Here is a 25899-nt window from a genome sequence, read left to right as displayed (position 1 = left end):
TGAGCGTGTGTTGCCCATATAGTATTTTGAGATCCTGCTCTCATGAAATACAGAAAGAAAAACATTGTAAAGGTTACAATTACTTCAGCTGCTTATAAAGCTCAGTCCACATACTTTAGCTGCCGGGGCTCGCAGTCCAGCCCAGGTAGGAGCAGTCTGGCTGTCTGCCTGATGTCGTCACTGTCCACTGTTAGACTGCGCCGGTGCTCAGCGTAGGTGATAGCTACTCGCATCCACTCCATCAGCGGTGGCAGAAGCATGAAGGGGCTGTGTAAACAAGGAAAAAAGGCATCGTAATTAACATCGGTCTGATATCTGCTACTGAGATTCAACGGCACACCTCATTGCTTCCTGGGCCTGCTCAGGGGAGGCAGAAGCAGGTAAAACCCATCCTGCAGAGGCAGACTCTGTCCCTCTGCTCGGCAGGTCGCAGCAGGTGAAAGAACTGGAACTGCTCAGCCCTGGTTATCTGAACTGCTTCTTATCCAAAACGGGGTCGTGTCAGGACACGCCAGCTTTGTGCTGTACGCTGTGCCCTGTGGGAAACAGGCCCATACTGAATGTAAGCAGCCTGCTCCTACTAGTAGCTGAGCTCAGTTCCCCCAGCCCAAGTGGCTGGTGCGTTATTTTGGATCAGAAGTGCTGTCATCTCACCTGTGTACCCTGTATAGTATTTGTGCCTGTCGTTCCACATAATCCAAATGTACGGGCTGCTCCACCCCTCACCTGATATCCTCGATTTTAAAAAAATATTGTTGATTATTTGACACTTCAGTTGAACCAGTCTATTTCAGTGCTCCCTCCCTTGATCTTTGTTATATTGTCACTATCTGGTGGCTTTTCACATTCTGCATTTCTTCCATGCAGAGCTCCAGCCTCCAGTTTTGCACAACTGACCCTTTGAGACCACTGCAGAACTGTTGCAGCTTTGTTTTTATGCCAGCAAAAACAGTTGACATACTTTGGACTTAGGGGTGAATGAGTAGAATTAAAGAGATAACTAAAATGGAGGCATTGCTGGGGAAGAATACCCGTATACCATCACAACAAACTGTAAGCAACTTGCAGAAAAGCAATCTAGCTACCCCCAATTTGTACAGCACCCAGTACAGTGAGGTTTTACTCTGTATGACAGATTGCAAGCAATATAAATAAAGCAATATAAATAAATGTAAAATAAAGCAATATAAATAAAGTAATAACAATAGCAGGCAGAGTCATTTTGGGCTAGTTTATGAAGAGTCCCCCTTTACTCCTGTATGAATGAACACAACGCTGAAATTACACAATAATATGTGGGTATCATAATAGTCTCATACACAATATATATCATCTGTACTCTTAATACACAGCCACAGTGACCTACTACTTGCTTGATTTTTTTTCCCCAAGGATACCTGCCACCATGATGCAAGGCTCCGAAGTCCCAGCTGTAATTGAAAACACCTTTCCCATTTCTAGTTATGAATTTATTAATGCTGAAAAAAGCCCTTTTCATTTAAGCATTTAAAAGAAAATAAGCGAGGGTAGAAGATACCAGTTCCTTTAGAAAGTTCATAGAAAAAAGATACATACCAGAAAATATAAAATGATTTTGATATTAATGAAAGCAGCTGAATCTATGAAAGGCATTTTCAAAGCTGTGCATGGATGTGTGTGCGCACATATGCGAGCACAGTAAGAGTAAGCAGTGCCGATCCCATTAGAAACCATTTCATCAATAATGGGATTTGTAGGCAGAACTGCCTTTGTATGGCTTTGAACAACCTTCAGGCTGGAATAACTCTACCCCCATAAAATACGTGCTGCTTCCATTTTGCCAGTTGCAAAGCACACTAATAAGGTGCCATTTTCTCTTTACTCACACAGACAAGTGTGCTGTTTTTCCCTCTGCTTTTTCCCTTCTCATGAGTAGCAAAGAAGCATCTACAAAACCACAGGTCCATTTAAACATCTGATCAATCCTGGATTGCCAATGCAAGGGTGTTCTTAACAGGGCTTGCTCCTTCTGCATCATAGTTTGCTTCTATGTCAAGCAACCAAAATACTCGGGCTCCTACATTCTTGACTTTGAAAGCTACCCAGTAGCTCATCAGCTGAAAGACCTTGGAGCTCAGCTTTAATTCCCCAACCCATTTAGGCTTTGTAACTGCCCCAGATACGCAGATGAATCACTCCAGCCAATACGTAGCACAGCCAGTTCAGAGTTGACTGACTCCCCTAAGGGAAGAGCAGCAATCCCAAACAACTCGTGGCTGGGAGATGTATTCAGCAGTCAGCTCCAGAGAACTTCAACCTCTATCTGGCCTGCAGCAGAGCCAACGTAACATCAAACACTGAAGGGGGGAGCCTAAATTCAGGATCTGAACTTTCTCTGTACTCAGCAGAGCCTCTAGTAGAGGATTCAAAGCTCCCTGCATGGTCAGCACAGAAAGAAAGGCTAAAAGCACCAGAACAAAATACTCAGGAGCAATGAAAAACTCACAAGTGACCATATCTACCACGTTTTGTGGCCATGCTCACTTTTGCCTTTAAGGCCACATCACAGTGTCTCTGACACTTTCGTGTCAGGAACTTCGCCAGACTGAACCGTGTCGATCCAGCACAGTCCTGATCATCTCATCAGGTAATGAGCAACCTGGTGACCTGCAGCAAGAGACTGTGCTCAGCCAACAGCAAATACCTTCATGTCTGCACCAGAAATAACACGTACCACGAAGAAATATCCTTTCTGTAAAAATTAGCATGTGCCAGGGTTATAAGTGGCTTGCACGCACAAGCAGACCTTCAACATGAAAAACCTGGCTGGGGAGGAAAGGGAAGGAAAAAGGTGAATGGTGTTTTTTTTATTTTTTTCCCTTGTTTTTTTAAATCACAACTTTTTTTTTTTTCAAAGGCTTTAGAATTCACATCTCAACAGACTGCTTACTTATTCTGTGCCCAAAGGAAAGCAGATTTCAGAGTGTAATAAGAAGAGTCAGGAAGGATGCATTTCTCTTGCTGCTATCCTAATCTGTCCCTGTCCCAGCACTCATGTTATTGTGCAAGTTGGATAAATCATTATTCTATCAGGAGTGACTTATAATGACATCAGTTTCTACTTTGCTGCAAAGGCTTTACTTCTCCAGAAAATTTTGAGCTTGAGGATGGACTTTCTACTCTTCCTCCTTCTCCTTTTATCCAGCCATTCCCTTTCTTCACGCTGTGCTGGTCGGCCTGCCAGCAGGAACACCTCTGTGTTACTTTGCTCGCTGCCGGTACATCCAACGAGCTGTGTTATTGCATGATGTGAGCAGAGAGAAAGATGCAGGTCAGCTGAAGGAAATGCCAACACTGGGTTGCACTGCACTAAGAAAATAAACGCAATTACTCTTTTTCTAGAAAATACATGCCATTATCATCCCTGTGGCCCTTAACCTGGGCTTCCATCTGCCTCTAGGGAAACCCTGATCATTTCACAGTCTGAGAAGCACTGGAGGAGGAGGAAGGGGAGAAACCTTCATGGAAAATTAACCGGGAGATGCCGCAAGCTAAAAAATGAATTTCTATCTATGCATTTCTGTCTGTGCCATGTTCAGTACTGTGCATTTTCCCCATGATTTTCTGACATTTAGAAGCATTTGGCAGCTCATTAAATTCTGCACATGAAGTGATCTGGCCCTGGGAATCTGTCGTAGTCCCAGTGGTAGTTCACTCTGTTTTCTCACACACTGTTTTCTGTGAAGAATGCCACCATTGCTTCGTTCAGTTTCTTGTCATTAAGTTGTCTTATAAGAGAATAATGCTACGTGTAAACTGGGAAAGTACACAGCAGCAGAAAGTAAAATGGACACTCCTCACTTACTATATGCTTCGTATAGAAGCACATTAATGTCTGATACCATCATGAGCTATCAATATTTTATCTGTAGGTTCTCTGAAATTTTCTCCACTCAGAACTGGACAGCCACTCCATTCCCAAGGGGATCAGGTTGGAGATGGGCGTGATGTGCTCTGACAAAGAATGGAATCTATTGTTGTTGGTTTTTTTCCCCTCATTTGAACAAAATTGCATTCTTTTATGTAGACATAATCAAGAAGGATGGTGGCAGCAGCACTTGGCAGAGAATTTACAGCGAGTTCATTTGTTGAAAGTGGTTGTAGCTTTTTCCTGGAAAATGCACTGCACTCATTTGATTAGAAATTGCCTAGGAAACAATTGGCATGTGGAGAGATCATGTGTGGCAGTCCTTGAGGATATGCTGTGGGATCACAGACTTGCAGTGTTAGGTCATCCATCACAAAGAAACTAGTCCCCAAAGTGATCTCTTCGGAGGATTTTTAAGAGCCCTAGGGCCAAGGCATTTTTGGCAGAAGGAAGTTAATTGTATGCAAAAGAGGCAAGACCTCTACAGGAGTCAGATTATGCCATCTTTTCTCCCCACTGAATGCAAAGAAAATGCAGTGGGAGCTCGACTTTCAGAGGCGAGGCACACCTGCCTCCTCAGATGGAAACAGTGAGCAGTCCCACAGGGAACAGCCACCTCGTCCAGTTCCTGCCTCCTCCCTGCAGGTTCCAGCGACAAGACTGCTGAAGGCAGGGGGAGTGGGGGAAGGAGGAGACATTTTGCCTGTCACCACCTCTTCTCCTCCTGTGCTAGTTCCCAGCCTCCAGTTTAGCTGCAGCAAGACAAAGAGGGGGTGGCAAACACTGACAGCAAAAGCAATACAGAAAAATTGTCTTCTAACATATGAAAGAAAATACTGTCCTAATGGCAGCAGGTGAGAATGACAAAATTTGTCTCTCTTGGCAGCCAGAGCTGGTCCTGAGGCATTCATGCAATAGCCTCCCATCACGTTGTTCTGAATGGTTTGACAGAACAGCTTTCTCTTCCCTTCATCTGCAACATCTGCTCTATAAGTCCCTGTTAACATTTTAAACACATACAAACTCCAGCATTGCAAAGCACGTATAAATATCAGGCTACATGTGGTCAGGGTAGGGTAGGCTGTAACAACTCTTCCTCGTCTGATTTACTGAAACTACACCCAGGCTACAGGTACAGAGGAATCCCAAAGCTTTGGATCATTATTTTTTGCAAGGAACTGAGAAAGGAACAGGGGCTTCTGTGCAGCGCAATGAACTAATGTTTAAGTCTGATGCTAGAACCAAACTCTATGGTTCAGCCCCATTTTACTCTAAAATAATAACCTCAAGATCACCAACACAAACTGATTTAAGAACAGCCATAAAAAGCTCTACCTCGGTCTCACCCGTTCTCTCTCTTTTTGTAAAGGAACAAACTGAAAAGTCACTTTGCATTTGTGTACAAAGAGAAGGGAGTACTGAGACCAGCAGGAATACTGGGAGTGACTGAGTTAAGGGAAGGCCAAGCAGGCTTTTTGTGGCTTTTCAGGGCTCCTAGGTAGGGATCCTGGGAGACAAACGTACAATGAGCAGAACTGTCTAGGGGAAAAAAGGTGGGAATTAGACCGATCTGCAATTAAATGGTGAATCATGTAGGAGGGCGGCTAGAAGATGCTCTGTTTGAACTTTACACCAAGATGGAAAAACCCCAAGTATAGCAACAGAGTCCAAAAGAAAACAGAGCAAGGGCTGATTAATTGGAGAAGGAAAAGATTCTGAGGCAAGACAGAGTATCCAAAACCAAACCATGTAATGTCGATGTGGAAAACGGTGGCATATTTACAGCTTGGATTCTCCAACATTAAACCCCTCTTCAAGTTGCAGAAAAGAAAATTCTCTGGGTATGTAATTATATGTGAATAAAATAACAAGAAAAACACAAAATCTGTGCTCCAAAACACAAACAGCTTAAGTCTGGAGCCATTCCTTTCAGATTCAAAATATTTACTGAATTTGCAAAAAGCTACCACATTTACAGAGAAAAGATAGGAATTACTATGCTGGTTCTGATCATCTCAGCTAATGCCACGTCTTTCAAAGCAAACAGTCCCACATAGTCACAGAAAAGGAAAAAAATCTTATCACAGCCAACTGGCCGAAAGAGAAAGTTTTCTTCTCAATTCCCTTGAAACAATGATTGGCCCAGGTCTTAGAAGATAAAGAGTTCTCAAATTTTAGTGGATCGTTATCAAGCTGCTAAGGTCTTGGCTTGGATATGCCATGACACTAACTTCTAGAGTTTAGTGAGTTAGCCTTCAGCCTTCAGACACAAACAGAATGAATAACATCTGGATAATATTACATTTATTGGGATCCTTTCTCCACTGAATCTGCCTTCACAATTTCCTCTGCTTTTAGACCATAAAACAGTACAAGAATAGTTTAAATCTAGAAATGGCAGCTCTGATCTTTCTTAGCAATCCTAGCAACCGTGCATACCACTTTTTCTGCCCTTGTCTGCAAACTGCACTTACAAATGTAGTGCGGCAGACAAGTTTTACTCCACGTTAGCTGGAAATCAAAGTAAAAACTAAATTCAAGCTCAACAACAAAAAAGTGTGACGAAATCATTAGGAACTCACTATGAATCTTAAAAGGTCCTCAAGTCTATGGTTTATTATTTATTGTAATTGCATTTTATAAACTTTAACAACAGGGAGAGGAATCACTTTTCAGTCTGAAAACAAATACTTCTGCTGCTCTAGAATGAGCAATGTGCACTCTAGAAAAACACATTTGTAACATCTGCGAGTTGCAACAGAAGGAATTCTTGGTTTACAGACAGATGTAAAATAATTAAAACCAACTTAAGTCGTACGTAGGTGATGATACGAGTCAGACAGATATACATGATAGCTTTAAGTACAACAGTATGGCCATAGTGATGTGGTCAAGGATGTGACTTACTTCCATCTGCCCCCTCCAAGTGCACGCAGAGCTGTTTGATACCTGCCTGTCACTGCCAGTAACCACCGCAGCAGAGGAGATGCGGGGGAATGGAGTACCACTGCTTTTTCTCTTCTGGCTCCTGCTGAGTCTTCAACATCCTGAAATTCTCCATAAGCAGAAAGGCACTACTGCTAACAATCAGGCAGATAAACTAAGAGGTGAATTCTTGCATGACTCTGGACCTAATTGCAGTCTTAACCTCAAATTAAAAGACAGCTGTATGCTTAAATTACTTACATGAAGATCAGATGTAACTATGAGGACAGACTTGCTGTTACACCTGCTGAATCTCACGCTACTCACTGAAAATGGCACTTGCCAATGACCTGTGCTTGTGAGCTTACCACCAGCCAAGCAGAGGTCAATTCTACACATCTCCTCCCAAGGACCTGGCTCTAAAATCCGGTCTCTGACCAGCAGCGAGCTTCCTCACACTGGCATTGAGACACGGGCTCTCTGCACAACAGAGCAGTGGCTCTGGTCAGATCAGGTCTTCTGGATGAACTGCTCCTTTGCATCGTGCCTGTTAAGCCTTTCCCAGGTCATAAAAGAAAGGTGGCCACCCTGGTCTCCAAGCCACCCATTTTGCCAGGAGAAGACCTAACCACGGCCCGGCCCTTTCAGAGCTGCTGCTGGGAAGGAAGCAGCACTTACCTGAGCAGGCAGGGCATGGGCACGGGCACACCTCTGCTGCCCCTTGGGCACTCTGCGGCCAGCAGCAAGGATGCTTCATGTCTGCCTGCCTCTCACATGTGCTGCTTGTTGGTTTTGGTGTTACAGTTCAGCTTCCTACAAGCCATGTGGCCTGTGCTTAGTTACACAGCAGGTCACAAACTGCCTCAAACTGTCCTTAAAAATCACTTCATGTGGAAAATCTTAAAAATTCCCTTTGTGCCCCTGTTTTTTGTTTTTTTTTGTGTGTGTTTTTTTTTTTTTTTTTGTTTTTTTTTTTTTTTTTTAAGTCATCAGCATTGACTACTCAAAAGTAAGAAAGGAGAAAGGCCATTCTTGTGGATTTTCTGGGTTATTCCCTCAAAAGGGCCCCGGGGAGTTTTCAGAACGGCCGGCACATATTGTTCCACCCCAAACCAGTTTGCCATTTGGGGCCCCACACTGGGACCCACCCCAAACGGACTGGCTGAGGAGACCCTGCCATGTGGTATGAGCACAATTCCTGCTGCAAAAGAAAACACTGATCCAGTTTGGAGCGCAGCACGCATACAAACTACATGCATTAAAGAAAAGAGCCTGTAACAGCATGCTATGTGATAGGCAGAGATAAACACAGGCAGCAAGCCAGAATGGTTTGTCTGTTATTCTTGGATTAGCCTTGATCTTGTGGCCAGAAAAACCAAGAGGTAACTCCTATGGCTCGTTCCAGGAGCTAGGCTGGCAAATTAAAAATAATAATAATAATAATTACTGTGCTACCTGCAAGCAGATTTATCTGGGGTCACTGTAGCTCTTCACTATCCAGTGCTGCGACTCCTCCTTCATCATTTTTTTGCCCATTATAGTTAATTCCCACAAGCACTAGTAGGATTGAGATAACAGGCCTGTTAGTTATGACTTCAATCTGATTTGCCAACATGCATATGTTAAAAACATATGCTGATTCTCAAGCCAAAACCAATCTGCCAGATTCAATCACAGAACTAATTTTCAGGGCCCAGTTGTAAAATCCTGAATGCAGAGCATTGCCATGCTTATGAAAATTGCCTGAAGCTCCCGAGTTGCAACTGTGTGAACAAAAAGCCAGGAAGAGAAATATTTTTGTGCAGTTCTGGAATACTCAAAACTGTTTAATTAATTACAACTGCAGAAGTTTGCTCTGCTAAACAAAGACAATCCTGACAAAAGCAAAGGGTTTTCACAATAAATAGGGAAACATTTCCATTTACCTTACAGCACAAGCCAAAACCTAATTAATATTTCAAAAGACAAATTTTCAAACACAAAATCACGTTATATAGAGGCTAAACGTTTCAAGGCTAAAAGATGACTCTTTCATTTTCAAAACAATGAAAAGGTTGATGAAGTTTTTATTTTCTAGTTGCCTGACTGATGTTACACTTCCATGCCACGTCATGCTACTGTGAGCATAGCCTTCTTGTAAATGAAGCTCACCTGATGCTGACGTCAGTGTTTTCCTAATGAAATGGCTTTTCACATTCCTGCAATCTGAGAAGTTCCAGAAAGTAATTTGGCATAAGGAACACACTAGTGCTGATTTTGGAGCTCTCTTAAGTACACACTATAACCAGGTATCCACTCCACCCAGTAGTGTAAGTATGTAACTCAGGTTCCATCTGCTGTACTACAATCATAGAGGGTCTCACTAAATAGCCAGAATTTCAGAATCCATTTTCTTGAATAAAAGGCAATCAAGCCCACAGGGTGTAGCATTTGTGAATGAATAGGCAGTACTCATCTCTCAAAGTCAGTGCCAGGTAACACGCATGAGATAGGTCATTAATGAAATCTTATAAGGAGGAATAACATTATAGATGAAATAGATGCCACTGTGGCATTTTTTAATTATTATTTTGCAAGAGAACACCATTTCGTCTTACTGGCAAGCTGTTCAATGAACATATTCCACTTGTATCTTCAAAGAGCTTCAATTTTGTGCCTTGGGTCATCTTAAAATACTGAAAAGAGCTGCTGCTATGCAGAAATGAAGAGTCCTGTGTCACCCAAAGATGTGTATTACTACTGGTGAATGAATGTGTTTCTATGTGTACTGGAAAGCATAATGAGTTATATGTTTTTCATTTTGCGTTAGATAATTACATAAATGGCACCACATGAGTTTATAGATATGGTAAGTATAATAATAGCAATGGAAGAGTCTTGAATTTAAAGAAAACAACTAATTTCTTAGTTGATGAAGGTACAGTCATTCTATGCCAGACTTGTGGCATAAACACTTCCATTATGTGTTTAATATTGTGAAATCTCCAAGTTTCAAACTTTCTGCTTATATAACCATGATTTTATGGTCATATCAATGGATATCAATGAACCCAAGTGGTACTAAAAATGGAGGACATAACTGCTTAATTATGGGATTCTGATAGGTGAACATAACAGGTAGAGCTCAAAGTCTTTTGGTTTCCAAATATCCTAAGTTTAAAGCATTCATGCATTAAATTTCAACATTTGGAGTTGCAGTGTTTCTCAGCAGATGCCATAAATTCCAGCTATCAAGTTTGCTTTCAGCATGGTTACTTAGATATGCTTAGAACTGCAGCTGAGCAGTCTCTTGTTTTGACTGTTGTAGTGTGTGAACTCTCAGTAAATGTCAAATACTAATTTCGTGTTTCAGTACCTCAACATATACCTGAGGGAGATTTTTCAGCAGAAAACAGTTTGCTCTAATCAAGAACAACGTAGACAGGACATATCTAAAGTTAAACTAAGAGGATTTTGCCACCTTGAGTATTGCTAGCCTCCTACCATCTCTACTGGATCATTGTTCGTTTCAATGAATACTGAATCACTGTTCAAATCAGCGTTCCTTTCTCTTAGAAAGAGGTCCATAGATCTAAAGTCAGATGTTGTAGAGTTCCCACTATAATGAATTTATGTGCTACACACTAGCCATAGTTGACAAAATATGAACTTTGACAAGCCTGTTCTCCAGTCTTTCAAACACTGCCAGCTTATAAAGATAACTCACTCAACTGCTCTCTCAGTTTTTCCAGGACAACGTTGTCCACATACACTTTGCAGAATCTAGCAGGTAACTTGCATCTATTCCTCAAAACACATGCATTTCTTTACCACAAACTGAGGGAATCTTCACAAATTACAATCTTGCGAACAAGAGAGATGTAAAGGCGCTTACCCTCCAATCTTGACACGATCATACATGCAGTTGCCGGCACAAATAGTAGCACAGACAGGCAGCCAGAAGCATGCACTATGGCATAAGCAATACTTCCTACAGAGCAAATTGTCATACTACCAAAGCTTTGTAGCTCATGTATTCTGAACTCCAGAGTTGCAGATTTTATGCTGAGCTTGCAGATGACTAAGTACAGCAGTGCGGTACAGGCTTGGAGGTAGGTTACAAAGCCCAGCTGTCATCCAGCTCTCCATATCAAGGCTATCTTTTACCCCATCTCTCTCTCCCTATAAAGGCACACTTCCACAGTCTTATATAAGCAGATCAGATAAACATTCTAATGGAGGGTAGGAGAATGAAGTTTTCCTATACACACCTAAAACTCGCTCTTGTAACAGGTTCACCCTGCTTCATTTTGACCACTGCGAAGGGTGCAGCACTGCAGCTACTGCAGGAACAGAGGGATTCCGAGCTCCAGCTAGCAACTCAGCTAATAGGGCATAACAAAACATCATGTTCTTGTTTTTAATACCATGTTACAAGCCTATTTTTTTATTTTGAGTACTTTTAAAACTCTACTGTCAGAAAGCAGATCTAGAAACACAAACATCAAATATGTTTAAAATAACAAAGTTAAACATACATCAATTCTAATGCCAAGTACAATGCACACAATTATTTTTCTTCAACTTGTTGAAAAACAAATTATCATTCAAAATCTTTGTCTACTCTACACTTCATTACCTGTTGCTTGAATAAACCCTTCTGTCAACACCCAGTGCTCTGCATCCCAAGTACAAAGGAACAATAAAATGTATGTGAAAGACGGAAAAGAGAAGTCTTTCTTCCCAGACTTCTTTTTTACCTTGAAGGAAAAAAAATCTTTGAGAAATAAACTAGTTTTCACTTGCCTTTTCTTCACATCAGGTACTTCTGAGCCCTGACTATATGGATAAAGCTGTACTTAGCCAAAAATATAATGCACCACTACACCAGGGTGAACGAACCTTTCTACATGTAGTCAGTTTAAGTTAGCTTGGTCACTTACCTTTGAGCAAAGATTAAGCCTACTGAGTGTCTCAACATAGAGATTTTAGTAGACAAGAAGAGGTTCCAAAGTCAGTTAATTAAACTATTGTAACTTCTCTTGTATAAGTAAGAATGCCCAGATGGAAAGTCATTTAAGGAACATATGTTTCTGTGATGTTCTAATGCATTAACTCTTCAGAGAGATCCTTCCTGAAGAATTTGGCAGTCACAACAGGGAACTTAGCACTGACTACCTGGCACAGTGCAGTGCTGCACAGAAGTAACTCTTAATCACACAGTCTGGATGCTGGAAGCAATATAATTGCAACAAGATGTGTCCTGAGCAGGTTATGTGAGTCCTGTTATAATTTCATGCTAATGTGCTTATACTCCTCTCAAATAGCTTGCCTATCTTCTAGTATTGTCTCATAGGCAACTCATCCTTTCCTACTGAAAAATACTAGTGATTCTAAAGCACCTGTGTCAGAAGACCCCATATTTCTCTGGAAGGATGTCTTGCATTTCTGAAGGGAGCTGAAGAGGTGAAGAGTGGCTAAGCGAACTGCTTACAGTAGAAGAGTTTTCCAGCAAGCCTGGGAATAAAAACATACAGTTTCTGCCTCTCTTACTTGTTCTCTAGCCTTTATGATTTACTTTCTAATCCATGCATTAAAGAACTTTAGGTAAAGACTTCAGTGGAACTGAAGGCCCCAGCAGTTTGACTCCAGACAGAAAGTACCCCTTTCAGCAATCACTCCAGATTTATGCTGATAAGCAGCGAGAGCAAAACATCATTCAGCCTCTTTCCTTTCTGAGCAAACACGTTAGACCAGCATGCATTGTATCAGCACATGGTTGTTTAGCCCCAGAAGAATCCACAAACATGAGAGAATCCGCTCAGACATGTAACTCATTTAAATGGGATTTGTCTTGCAGAGCAGACATGCTTTTAAAAACAGTCGGTTCAGCACTTACTGTAAAAACACTTGATGAAAACAGTACAGCCTAGCATCATAAGTGACCATCAGGTCATGACAGTACATGCACTTGTAGCTATGGGACCAGGAAGAGCAAACTGCCAGGGTCTCCTTTAAGAAGGAAACAAGGCAGAGACGTTCAATCTAGGATTACCCCGGGGAAAGCTTAGTTTCTAATCTCCACATGGTCAGAGGAGAATGATTGTTGCTATTATAATAAATTATACCCAGAAACATTTACTCTTCAGAAGAACTTAGCTCTTAGGCCTGTGTTACAAAGATGTCAGCAACAATAAGAGAGAAAACCCCTACAACCTGCCAACCATGGCTGCTGGACAGCCAAAGCTCAGAATTACATCTTTATTTAGCATGGCCCTTGTTAAAGCACCAGCTAACTCCTTCCTCAGGAAACAGGCAAGTTCTGCACGTCTGTAATTTAGTCCAATAGGAAATAATATTAACTTCAATTGGAAACAGCAATTACTGAAAAAAGAAGAAACTTGTTGGCTTTTTACCATCATCCTTTGCAACATGTTCAGAACCTTTCGTCCACAGAGTTACTGCTCTTTATTTATATGAGTTACAAAAGCACTGCAGTGGTATCACGATACTGTCTTTAAAGAGCTATGTCTAGTAAAAATGGAGACAGGCTGATATTAAATGATGGCAAACCAGCAAGGATCAAGTAGAGAAATTTAGACTCAGTCAGTCCTCTACCACTTTAATGGGCAGCCACTGTCCCAAAGCTGGAAAAAGAAGCCGGGAGACATCGCGTTATTCATCTCTATATTTCTAAAATGCCTTTTTAGTAAAACATGCTGTAACAGTTCTGTTCTAAGTTTCCTGCATTATTGCTCTCTCCTTTTTCGTGCTCATTTGCTGCTTAGTCTTCTGATCATAAAATAGCAAACAATAAACAATGCAAAACACAGGGTGCCCACAGGCACTACAGATTTCTGTTTGTGCCAGCCCTGAGAATACAAGCAGCGAAGTTGCCAGGCTCTTATTTTCTTGCACCTTCTTTTTTATCTGAACAGATGGAAACCGAAGCACAGAAGCCAAGAACTTAACATTGAAATCTTTACAGCAGTTACAGTAATTACTGTAGCTGTAGTTATAGTAATTGCAGGGTGGTAGCATACACACACACACACACACACTATCATCTCTTTGTTACTAAAGAAGAGAGCCAAAGATTGTCTACCTAGTTTTCAAACATTTTTGCAAACGGGGGACAGTTGCCAGAAATGGCTTAGGTCAAAGATGCTCTTTCCAGGGATTTTCTGCAAGCACTGCGATCTACTGTAAAATGCCTATGAAAGCAGAAAAAAGCACTTTTCAGAAGAATCTTTTGTAACTGGCAGGACAAAGACTGTCAAATGCCTTATTACTTCCCTAGGTAGGTGGTAACTGCCTGCTGTCTAACTGAATAGCCAGTTCTCAGAAACTATTTCTTGATACCTATCAATGATTCTGAAGTTAGCAGGCTGACACACACAAAACAACTTTAAGGGACAAATACTGCAACTGGAACCACAGAACAGCTGAGGATGGAAGGTACCTGTGGAGATTGTTTCACCCAAAACCCCTGATCAAACCAAAGTCCAGTAGAGCAGGCTGCCCAGGTCTGTGTCCAGTTGGATTTTGATTACTTCCAAGAATGGAGACTACACAGCCAATGTGGGTAACCTGTTACAATGGTTTTATCATGAGAGGAAAAAAAAAAAAGCTTTATCATGTTCAAATACAACTTTCTGTATTCCAGTTTGTGCCCTTGTTCTTCCACGAGGCACCAATGAGAACAGTCTGGTTTTGCCTTTATTCCCCTCCTACCAGGTATTTATAGACACTGATAAGATCTCTCTGAGCCATCTCTTCCCCAGACTAAGCAACCCCAGCTGTCTCAGGCATGCCTCAAATGAAAGAAACTCCACTCCCTTCATTATCTTTGTGGCCCTTTGCTGGACTGTCTCCAGTACATCCATCTCTCTCTTGTAGTGGGGAGCCCAGCACTGGACCCAGCACTCCAGGTGTGTCTCACCAGTGCTGAGCAGAAAGGAAGGATCCCCTCTCCTCCTGCTGTCCATTTTCTCTTTAATGCAGCCCAGGATGCTGTTGACTGTCTTTGCAGCAAGGACCTCCAGTTCCTTTTCTGCAAAGCTGCTTTCCAGCTTGTCAGCCCAAAGCATGTACTGGGCTTATTCCTGCCCAGATACAGGACGTGCCATTTCCCTTTGCATAACTTAACCGAGATTCCTGTTGGACCAGTTCTCCAACTGCTGAGGTCCCTATAACAGTAGCACAGCCATCAGCTGTATCAACGCTTCTCCCAGTTTCGTATCATCTGCAAATCTGCTGAGGGTACGCCCTGTCTCGTCATCCAGGTCATTAATGAAGTTATTAAACAGTATTGATCCCACTATCGATCCCTGGGGTGTGTCACTAGTGACTGACCTCCCTCTGGACTTCATGATGCCGATTACAAACCCTTGAGCCCAGCAGCTCAGCCAGCTCCCAGGTGTACCTCCTTGACCACTTGTCTAGCCCATACCTTATCAAATTTGTCAATAAGGATGTTTTGGGAGACGGCACTGAAAGCCTTGCTAAGGTCAAGATGCACATCATCCAGTGCTCTCCTATCATTTAGCAAGGCAGGCATCTCATCACGAAAGGTTACCAGGTTGGTTAAACATGATTTCCCCTTCATAATCCATACTGACTACTCCCACTCACTATCTAGAGTGATACACCACATCAGTATATTTTGAAATGGGTTCCATGGTTTTTTGCTCCTTCCCAGGATCTGATATGAAGCTAATTGAAGTCCTTTTCCTCACTGTAAATCACATAACAAAACACAGTGTAACTCTCACTGGTATTCTACCAAGCCAAACAACACGGTCTCACAGGAGAAAAAGGGACATGAAGATTCTTCCATTTTACTTTCCCTTTATTTGCCCATTATCTTTTAACATACATGTTTTTCCTCTACTGCTTTCTCCAACTTTTTCATTATTACAGATCAGCAAATTGATGGGCAGGATTTGCATTTCAGTGTAAAAAGTTATATTGGTGAAGGCAATAAACTCCAGGAAAAGCTCCCAGGGATGCTAGTTCTTTATGCAAGAAACAACTGCTTCTTACAAATCCCTCATCTCTGATAGTTCTACAGCACTCAGTAAGCACATCTCTTTTGATAAATCTTCCTTGTGTCTTACCTGAGGGAATCACTTAGCTTGAAAGAGACCTCTGGAGATCATCCAGTCCAACCCTGGATATTCACAGCTCTGACGTTCAATCAGTTTACATACTAATACAGTATTTAAAAATCACTTGCATCTGCACAAAACATATCAGATTTTTTTAGTTACATTTTAATAAAGTAGCCACCTTGATAATTTACCGACAATCTTCAGATACGATCAGCAAATGTAGTTCATGCGACTCTCATAGACTCTGTCAGTAAGTCCTACTGGAGTGCTCTTCATTTACCTCCTGCATCCCTATTGTGTCAGATGAGCTGAAGACTTTCAGGATCAAAGGAACATAATTGCAAATTGTTGAAACAAGCTCAGAGATAGGGTGGATTAGCAGTGACAAGAAATATGAACATTTGGCTGGCATGGAAGCAGCACCAGATGTTGCCACAGTATCTATCTATACTTCCAGTTCTCTGGCCCAGCGTCCACCCATCCAGGACTCAGAAGCACAGCGGCCCTTCCAGTTGGGGAATCAGGCGAGTGCATCTGTTCTAGATTATACTGCCAGCTTATCTGCTTACAGGTGGTTTTTTCTAACTATCAAGTCACACATTTGCACCTGGTAATCTTTTAGGTGACCCATCCCCCTGTATGTTTGTATCTGTGACACCTGAGACTTCGCAGATCCTTCCTTAATGATTGTCTATGGAAACCAATGCACGCTCAGCAGCAAGGTTTCAAGACAGCTTAAGAGCCTGACTTTTTGGCACACAGCTTCAGATACAACTATTAAAGCCAAATATTTGTTTCACCATAGATGCTTTTGTTTACCTGTAATGCTTTTCCAAGGCTGCCAAGGCTGGCATAGGGAAGCAGTCTCTTTACTCTTCATGAAGTCTGCTGTGTGCTGTTCAATTTGGTATAACAGTGAGATTCTTCTTGCGATTTTGCAGAGAATTTAAATAACCTATGTTTGTACCACACCCCGACTCCGATACAGAAGATCAGAGGATACAGGCTACTTTGGAAACACTCTAGTTACACTACAAATTGCTTACAGCCAGTAACATGGGAGAAAGGCTGGTCTACCCAGGTGTGAGATACAGAGTTAAAAAAACAACAACAAAAAGCAGTGTTTGTTTACACAGACAACATAAAAGACTGAAAAAGAATCTAATTCAGAGTAGACTGTATTGCCAGTTTCAGCAGTTACACTTGGATGAATCTGATCTTCAGGGTTAGCAATTAATTCCCTTCACTACTGGCAAGGTCACCTCACTTTCCAATTTTACAATCTTTGAACTATAAAGAAATGAACAATAAAAAAAAAAAAGAGAGAGAGAGAGAAAGAGAGACTTAAAAATACTTCAATGACAGACAAAGGAATATTCCCTGAAAGCCAAACATAAGTACTGTCTGTTACCTATTGACTTTTAACTAATATGACTTGTTTTTAATTCACTTCATGTACCAGTGCTATGGTGCTCAGGGCATAAGCATACATGTGTATGTATATGAGCATACATAACACATGGAGTAAGAAACATGACAAGCATTTATTTTAGATCCCTCTTCAGTCTTTCAGTTAGGATATCATGAGCTCCTACGTAAAAGGTGTCCCACTAGCATGAGATGTGACTGTTCCAAGTCAGTAGTTTCTGAGTGTTTCTGTGTTTTGTTCTGGCTAGATGCTACTGCTGTAATATGTGCTGTCACCATAAAAAACAGAAAGGTGAAAGCTGTTCACCACAGGCATGATAAAGTTACTGACTCCTCCTGATAAACGATATAAATTCAATTCTCAAAATTGTGGAAGACATTAAAATATATTGTGTAACTTTTTAGTATGGGCATAACACATGTTTTATCCTGCCTAAGGTCAGGAACAGTGCTGCCAACAAACAGTTAATTTTAGTCAACAGATGCATGTTGTTTGTAGCTTACTGGCCTCTGAAACAAGGCCATTCACTCAATCTTGCTTGTGAATGAATATCTCAAAATCACAATCAAGACTGAAGTTAAATGGTCTATGACTCAAACAGGCAAAAGTACATGGTAACAGCCTCTCTCCAGAGCGATAGTGAAGGAAGCTGATCTTATCCATTTAGAGCCTTCTTATTCTTCTATTAAACCTACCAAACTCATCTTTCATCAACAGCAAAGTTGCTCTTTTCCCCCATCTTTAAAACAAAGAAGAACATATTTTTTATGTCTACTCTAAACAAGCAATGCTATAATGGCACAATTCAATTTAAGAGTTACTTCTGTTTCCCTATATTTTAATAAGTATATTTATATCTAAATAGCTCTGGGGGAAAAAGAAAATATAAAAAAAAGCAATGCAACTATGGCATTGGGACTGGAATACGTTCACTGATGTGTCTTTCTAAGATCAACCTGTTGACTTCAGGGATTTAAATACTGTTAAACGTGAGTGTATGATCATGCTCTCTCAAGACAAATGCCTGAATCAGGGTCTACTTTAAATTAATTCTTTGTACCTAGACTTAACTGTAATCAATTCCAACCAGTTTGAATGTACACCATGGAAGTAAGCACGTCCATACACTATATCGCGATAACCTGGATATAGTGAGAGTCTGGATCACAAATTTCAAGATTCTGTCAAAATCCATCAGCTTTTCGGACCTGAGGAGAGAGAGAGGAAAAAAAGAGAAAAAAAAAAGGCAAAAAAAGGCAAATGCCCTGACTCAAAAGCCTACTTCTGTGTGTCTGTAAACAAACAGAAAAACAAGTTGAACTACAGACAATAACCTTTACAAGACATATCCGCACAGGGCTGCATGCCTATGTCAGAGCTAACAGCCTGCAGCCGTGACAGTCCCTGAGCCGAGGTCAGACTTGGACCCAGCAGTGTGCATGGTAGAGCAGGATGCTGCCCTCAGTCTTTATGGAGGATAGCAGACTTCAAAACAAGCTAAAGGGACATTTATCAGAAAACTGGTTTTACAGGGGAATGGCAGTAAGTCTTTCATGTGTTTAGTGAGGCAGCTGTAGAGAGAGCAGAAAGATACTATGATCTCCCAGAGAAGAGACCCCAGCACTTATATTCTTGCAGACCTTTGCAAAAACACAGGTCATTGAACAAAGTGTATCAAGTTCTCTTCCTGATGAATCATGGTAACAATAGAATATGGCTGTAAGAGACAAGAATTCAGACATAAATATATAAAATCTGAATTAGGAAAGGCCAGGCCACAGATAAATCTAAAAGACAGACAATGATGTAGCTATTGCACTTAATAAAATTCCATAAACCTGCAGTTTAAAAGAGTAGAGGGGGAAAAAAGCCTCATGACAGATCAGTGAGAGTCTGGAAACATCCATCTGGAGAAAAGATTTGTCCTGAAAAGCCTTAGCTGAAGCACTGAAAGCAGTGATACTTCCCAGTGATGTGGAGAGCACAGCTCAAGCAATCACAGGTCTCAGCAGCAGGCTCTGCAGGTTATTCCTGATTTTCCTTCCTCTCTGCCAGTTGGATGCCCATGCAACACCAAGCAGGACTTTCTGGAGATAGTTCTCATTAGCAACTGGGTTGTTAGTATTCTCTTTAATATGGATCAATACTGCTGTATAAATTGATCTGTGTGATTGAATCACTCCTGTCTCAAGCCATTCCAGAATAAACATTTAGTGTTCCAGGCATTTTCTGAGCAGAGGGGAAGAATGCAGCTAATCAAGAGGGAAAGAATTGAGGGCTTTATTTATTTCTAATGAAGCACCTAGAGATCATCAAGAAAAAAAATGGTACTAAGTTAAGATCAAAGTAATGCTTTTTCAAAATAATAAAAAGAGAGAGAGAGAGATGAGAACATCTTCACCAGATACTCGCTGGGGATTTAGGAAAAGCCATAGCACAGGATTTCTCTATTTGCATCAAGCACTGCAACACTTGATAAGGAAACTAAGTGAGAAGACCCTTGAAAGCAGTGCTCTAGGAAAGCACAGGCACAAGTGACTTTGAGATTATTTTTTTCCCCAGTAAAACTGAGTGGCATTTCCCTGATGTATCTGAGAACAGACTGAATTTTGCAAAGTATGAAAAAATAATAGGGCTATAAGGCCAGTGCTCCACTCAGTCTGGTTTGAGCATGAGTATTTGAATCTGAGAGCATAATAGGCTCAGGTCACCATCAATTTAAAGGATAGGATCTTGAGACTGTATCAGGAACTATTTACATAGACCTATCTCTGGTTTCCATGCTAGCCAGAGTAAATTTGGATTATATGTCACAAGACAAATATCATGTTTTAGCTAATGATGATTTAAACCAATAGGTCAAATATTGGACAAATATAGCATTTGAGCAAACAGTGCTCAAAAACGGCATGAAAGAGTTACAGTCTTCCTCCCAGCAGCTTCAGATACATATCCTTTCCCAACAGATAATGTTTTAGAGCAGGTGTTGCTGGAAATACTGCACAGATGAAACACAAGTAGATAACTCAGCTCCTTCTTTCCACCCAGCTAACATGACACAGGAGAGTAGGCACTAGCCCATTTCTCCTGCTTGAGCCTATTGAAAGATACAGTTTGCATGCTTATTCATGGGGCCTGAATCACATGAGGTAGCAAGATATAATGGGAGGACTCTAGTTGAAGTAGAAAATTTTTAGGTCACTTTTGAACCATGTCAATAAAAACAGCCATCCAGCTAAAAGCAGAATGTGCAGTAGGCTTTCTGAAGGATTTCATGCAGCAAGGAAGCAATTGCTTGAGTGATGCCAGACTTGTTTACAATCGCTTCACAAAACAGAGTCCTCTCTAGAGAAGTAATAAAATCTGAGGGAAGTGTTCTAGACCTCTCCACAGGGAAACGAGAATGAAGCTTTCTCTTTTCTTATGAGGTGGCCCCCTGCGTGATTGCAGTTGGCTCCTTGCAGTGTCCACAGCTTTTCCAGCTGAAGAGCTGTGAATTTCCATCAAATTGGCAAGCCCTGAATTTTACTGTTGGCAGCTGACAAATTCTACATCAGCTGTGGAATTCTGCTAGTGTTTTACTGGATTTTCACCGACAGTCAGATGGGTACAGTCAGCGTGCTTCTGCTGATATAAATTGTTTTATACTCACTGATATTTAGAATAAAATAATGCACCAGCAAACTTACACATGTTAAACTTGGCACGTCTGCAAGTCAGATAGCTCAGAAAGCTCTGGTGTGACTGGATCCACGAGCACTGATGAGCAAGCCTAGAATTACTTTTAGAACATTCTACAGACCAACAATATCAGCAATATGAAAACAATTTATTGACGTTTAACTAGGGTAGCTGGAACAGGAAGAAGACTAGTCTACTCATCAAATACACACGGATAATAAGCTACACAACAGGAAGCAGGAACCACCTTTTTTTTCTCCCTTTTCTTAGGTATTAGGGTCATACTAAGGTTCCTACAATAAATGCTGTGCCCACACGATAATCTGTACTTTTTAGATCTTGCATTCAAAAATACAGAGGATGAGGGCAGTCAACGGCTTCTATTTCTAGCTTTGAGGCTGGTCTGCTGCCCTGGCTGTCAACTAATCTTAGGTAGACTAGTCCACCCAGCTGTAAAATGAGACTAGAATATTGACCTCAATTTGTGCTCTACAGGGAGAAGCCAAATACTCCGTATCATAAGTATCACTGAGAGAGCAATCTTGCCTGGACACACCATTAAAAATAAGACAAAAGCTTTATATTCCACTCGTGGAAAAAGTGAAGGGAGAGAGAAACTTAGTTTACCTTTGGATGGCCCTTCTCAAGTCACAGTATCCCAAATAATGCCAGCAAACATGCTCTGCTGCTCTGGGACATGATCTCACACCACAGAGCGCTCTGAAGCTCAGCTAGCCTGACATAAGCAATGGGAAAAAAAAACAGCAGAAGCAGAGCAGAGAGAGGGAGTGCCACACGTCTGCTCACTCTCCATGGTCCAAAAGCACATTGTCTGATATCTGACACGATATACACTACGATTCCTGAGAAACTAAAAAAAATATTTTATTGCCCAGCAGAGAGACTTCTTGCAGCAGCAAAGACAGATGTGCTCTCTCATGGCATGGACAGGTTCTTAGCCTTCAGGCAGCCAGGCTACTGAACAAAGCAGCTCGGTCTTGCCTTAGGGTCTAATTCATTTGCCAAAGTATTGCACAAGTGGCACTCTACTTGCAAAACACTTCCTCAGGTGGCTCGTCTGACACCAAACTGGCAGATAGTTTACTGCCCACGCAGCAAATTCAGTATGGGGTTCCAGGTGGGTCACGGTTTGGTCATAGAGCCAGCAGCTACACACTCATTGTGGAAACATATCAAATGTTTTGCTAAAGATAGCTGGTTGCTTCCTGTCTAATTCTGCCTCTGCTCATTCTTCCACTTCGGTGTCTTCGCCTGGAGGTAAGTATCAGAACCAGACAAAACCAACAAAATTCCCAGAGGTTCAGTCTACTGATATCCCAAATCATTCACTCACTGGAGGCCAAACTAGAAAGATCCTCTATCTGCCAAGCTCTAGGGAGACAGCTACATCCACCCCATTCTTGCAGGACTCTACGGATTATTATCCTCAGTTCATTAGTTACCAAGGTATTTAGCGTGGATAAGGTATATAACCTCTATGAGTTTAAACCGGCTCTGTTCGTTGGGGTGCCTTGCATACCTAACTGCAATACATATGTTTTCATACTTTGTATAGTTTGCTGTAGGATATGTTCAGAAGCTCGGCTAGGTTTTTAAAAACCCTTTATGGCAGCCCAGGCATGACAGTCTCCATTAGGCATGGTTTCAGAATTTGAAATCTACACTTCCCTTCACGTTGCAGGGAAGCACAGTAAAGACCTTCCAGCCCCACAGACTCATGATTTTCATAGCACTTTGCATCACAGCATGATACACAGAAAGCTCACAGACAACAGTCAAGCAGGATGGATAGTGGGCTGTCCGGTCCATCAGTGTACTGCACAACTGCAGTTCCTACTACACGGCTCTGAATCCGTACGGCTCACAGCTCTACCCAAGATCAAGACAGGGCTTTACCAAGCCTGCAGCTCAAACAGCTGTCCCTCTCTTTGCTAAACTTCAGACTGGTATTCAATGATGATAGATTTATACAGCAGGCTATGAACCAAAGCACAAGCAAATGCAGAATAGGTCAGCATTACTGTCCTTGTTTGTGACTGAGATGTTTTTCAGTAGAAAACAAACTAGGATTGCAGTGTACATCACAAGTATATTCCAGAGAGGGAGCATAAATGCACAAAAGAGTTTGCAGAGTCTGCAGCTGATTTAGGACAGCTCAGTAAAGAATAAAAACTGGGCTGCACAGCTTTGCCAACACACATTAGGTGGATCAGTACTCTCATCTATCTAGCCATGAGTCTGGCATCTCACATGCAGCCTCAACGCTTTCCTCTTTAGCTAGGAAACAGTAAACTGTCTCCTGTATAAAGTACTGCCAGCAGTATTTATCCCACTGTCTGTACTAAATAATGTGCACAGAGGTCAATATATTAAGACACACGCACATTTTGAGCAAGTGAAAGGTAAGATTAGATGTTCTTCTCTAGCATATTGGGCAGTATTAAGTTCATTTCCAGGTTTCATAAACTTTTCAAAGCCAATTGTTTAACCTGATAGTCCTCAAATTCTGTTTTTTCTTCCCTAATGCCAGTTTTTGCTCCATTTTAATATATCCTCTTTCATTTCCTTTACAGCTAAATACTGGTCTGAAAAAAATGGCAGAAATTTCCCTTACACCAGCTGTTATAGGATCTAGTGCGGATTTTAAAATAGAATAGAGTTGCAGCCTGCATTCCAAACAAACTCCGGTAAACCATGTGAAGAGCATTGTTCGGGAGCAGTTGGAGAGATGACTGCACTCCTGTTAACTCGTTTATCACCCTCAGTGTACAAAACAAGGAGCTGCAGTAACATCATCATACTGCGAATATTGAAAAGAGCACAACACAAAATAGAAAGTTTAATTACATTTCTGATACGAGCTCCTTATCAGCTTCAGCTGCACAGCTGTGGAAACTAATGGTACAACTTTACAGAATTTGGCACCGTGAAAACTCATTTTTTGCACAGCCTGCAAACATAAAATGCAAAATAAATCGTCTTACACTAGGGAGGGCGTTTGATTAAGATTAGCTACCATATTGCTGTTTCTATTGGGGGAAGATCAGACATAAGCAGAAATAAAACCTTTTTTACTCTGCAAAACAGTTTTGCTCCCAGACTGAGACCTCAAGGAAGTCACTCTAGTACAAACTACTGGACTTTACAGAAAGACAGTTAAGCAACCAAGAGAAAATGAAAATAGGCAACCAGTGGGGGTAGCTACACAGACCAGCCACATGTAAAATATTTTGGCAGAACAGAAAACTTAGGGGTGACAGCTTGACACTTTTCTCCTTATTTGAGGTTTTCCTTAAAGTAACTTACTGAGCCTGCAGTTATAAAGGCTGCCTTTTGTCCAGCATGTTTTTCTGCTCTTCAGCCTGAAAATTCAGAGCCTTAAAAGAAGACAGTTCAGTCTACTGCTATTCTCAGGAGGTCTTCTCAGTCCTGACTTGCCAGGCTCTGGCCACAAAGCCATCAGCCACGGCTTTGGTGGTGGTGAACACTGCTACAGGAGGCAGGCTTGGTGCAGGCCAATGTAGGGCTGCATGAGGTTTGGGGCTGACTTGCAGCATCAGAAACAGAGACTGAAGACTGTGCAGTTTGACAGCAATAAGGAAGTGCCTCAACAACAAATAGACTACCCAGCAAGGGGCAGAGGAAAAAACCCCATAATCCCCACATGCACAGAAGATGACAGAAAGAAGAAAAATATGGTTAAATTTTGCAGTTTTTTAGAATGAATTTTAAGAATGACTTATATGTTACCATGATTTCATACCTACTTTAGAACCAGAGGCTGAGTATGGTAAAGCCCAAGGTAGGTCAAAGAAACCGCAGTATTCGTAAATCTGCAGAGATTTCTCCTCTACCCGCTCACCCACCCAACAAGCACCCCACTTTTTTGTTTTGTGAATGTGGCCTCTACCCCAGGCTACAACACCTCGCTATCCTATGAAACTTCACAACCATGGGCTGTTTTTGGGAAGGGCCAGGATACAGCCATCTGCCTGATGTCCAGCAGGCTAAAAGAAATCTAAAGGTAAGCTAGCGTAAGTACTGGCTAGTGTCATTCAGAAACCAAAATTTTCCATTTAGGTAAGATTTCTGAAATAAATACACAGTTCAATACATGCATTTCAAACTGGGGAAACCTAAGTCCTGAGAGGCCTGGGTCTCTCTGCAGGATGCAACTGCAAGGCAGCCGGTTATCGGTCTGCCTTTGAGCCGAGGAGCACAAGAGCAGGATCTCCCTGACCTGTCAGAGAACTCAACTTGTGGCCAGGGCTCTGAGGGCTCCTAGGCTCTCCGCTGCCACCCGCCTGTCAGGCAGGCTGCCAAGTTGCTGGGCAGGAAGGAAATCAGGGAGGTTTCTAACAGAAAAAACATCCCACTGGAAAATTTCTGACCCACTCTAATAATGAGTCTACTTTCAGAGTCAGGTATGATGCTGGCAGAAGGCAGGGCAACCCACTGCATTTTCTGTTCAGTTATTGGCTTCCTATATGAATTTCTTTGTGTACCATACACACAGCATCAACTGAAGTAATCATTATGACAGTTGGTCATAAATCCCTTCAAAACTCTGCACAGCAAATGACATTCCTGTTCCTGAGAACGATGACAGTTGTTAATTGGTGCTATTCAGAAGGTAAGATTTTCTTTGGTAAGGTCTTTACTGCTTTAGGCAACCACATGTACTTTTGGCAGTGTCTCCAGACAAGCCTCGTTGGCAGCGTACAGTATATGCCTCGCTCGGAAAGATTGCATGAAAAAACAGCTCACTTTCCAGTTCCAATTCCAAGGCTTCGTAAACTTGGCAAGGCTGACAGCATAATCTGGCCTGACTGCAGGAATAACTG

General features: G+C 41.7%; 1 protein-coding gene across 3 annotated transcripts in view; it reads right to left on the bottom strand.

Annotated features, from left to right (window-relative positions):
• ABTB2 (ankyrin repeat and BTB domain containing 2) overlaps nt 1–25899 on the bottom strand; it is a 164595-nt gene that overhangs the window by 22789 nt on the left and 115907 nt on the right. For all 3 annotated transcript variants that reach the window (XM_048058842.2, XM_013194640.3, XM_013194632.3), the window contains one exon: nt 115–267. In XM_048058842.2, coding sequence (XP_047914799.1) covers nt 115–267 — 153 coding nt within the window. The remainder of the gene's footprint in view (nt 1–114; nt 268–25899) is intronic.

Source organism: Anser cygnoides, chromosome 5 (genome assembly GCF_040182565.1).
Source record: "Anser cygnoides isolate HZ-2024a breed goose chromosome 5, Taihu_goose_T2T_genome, whole genome shotgun sequence".
Taxonomy (NCBI): domain Eukaryota; kingdom Metazoa; phylum Chordata; class Aves; order Anseriformes; family Anatidae; genus Anser; species Anser cygnoides.
This window is presented reverse-complemented; position numbering and strand designations above follow the sequence as displayed.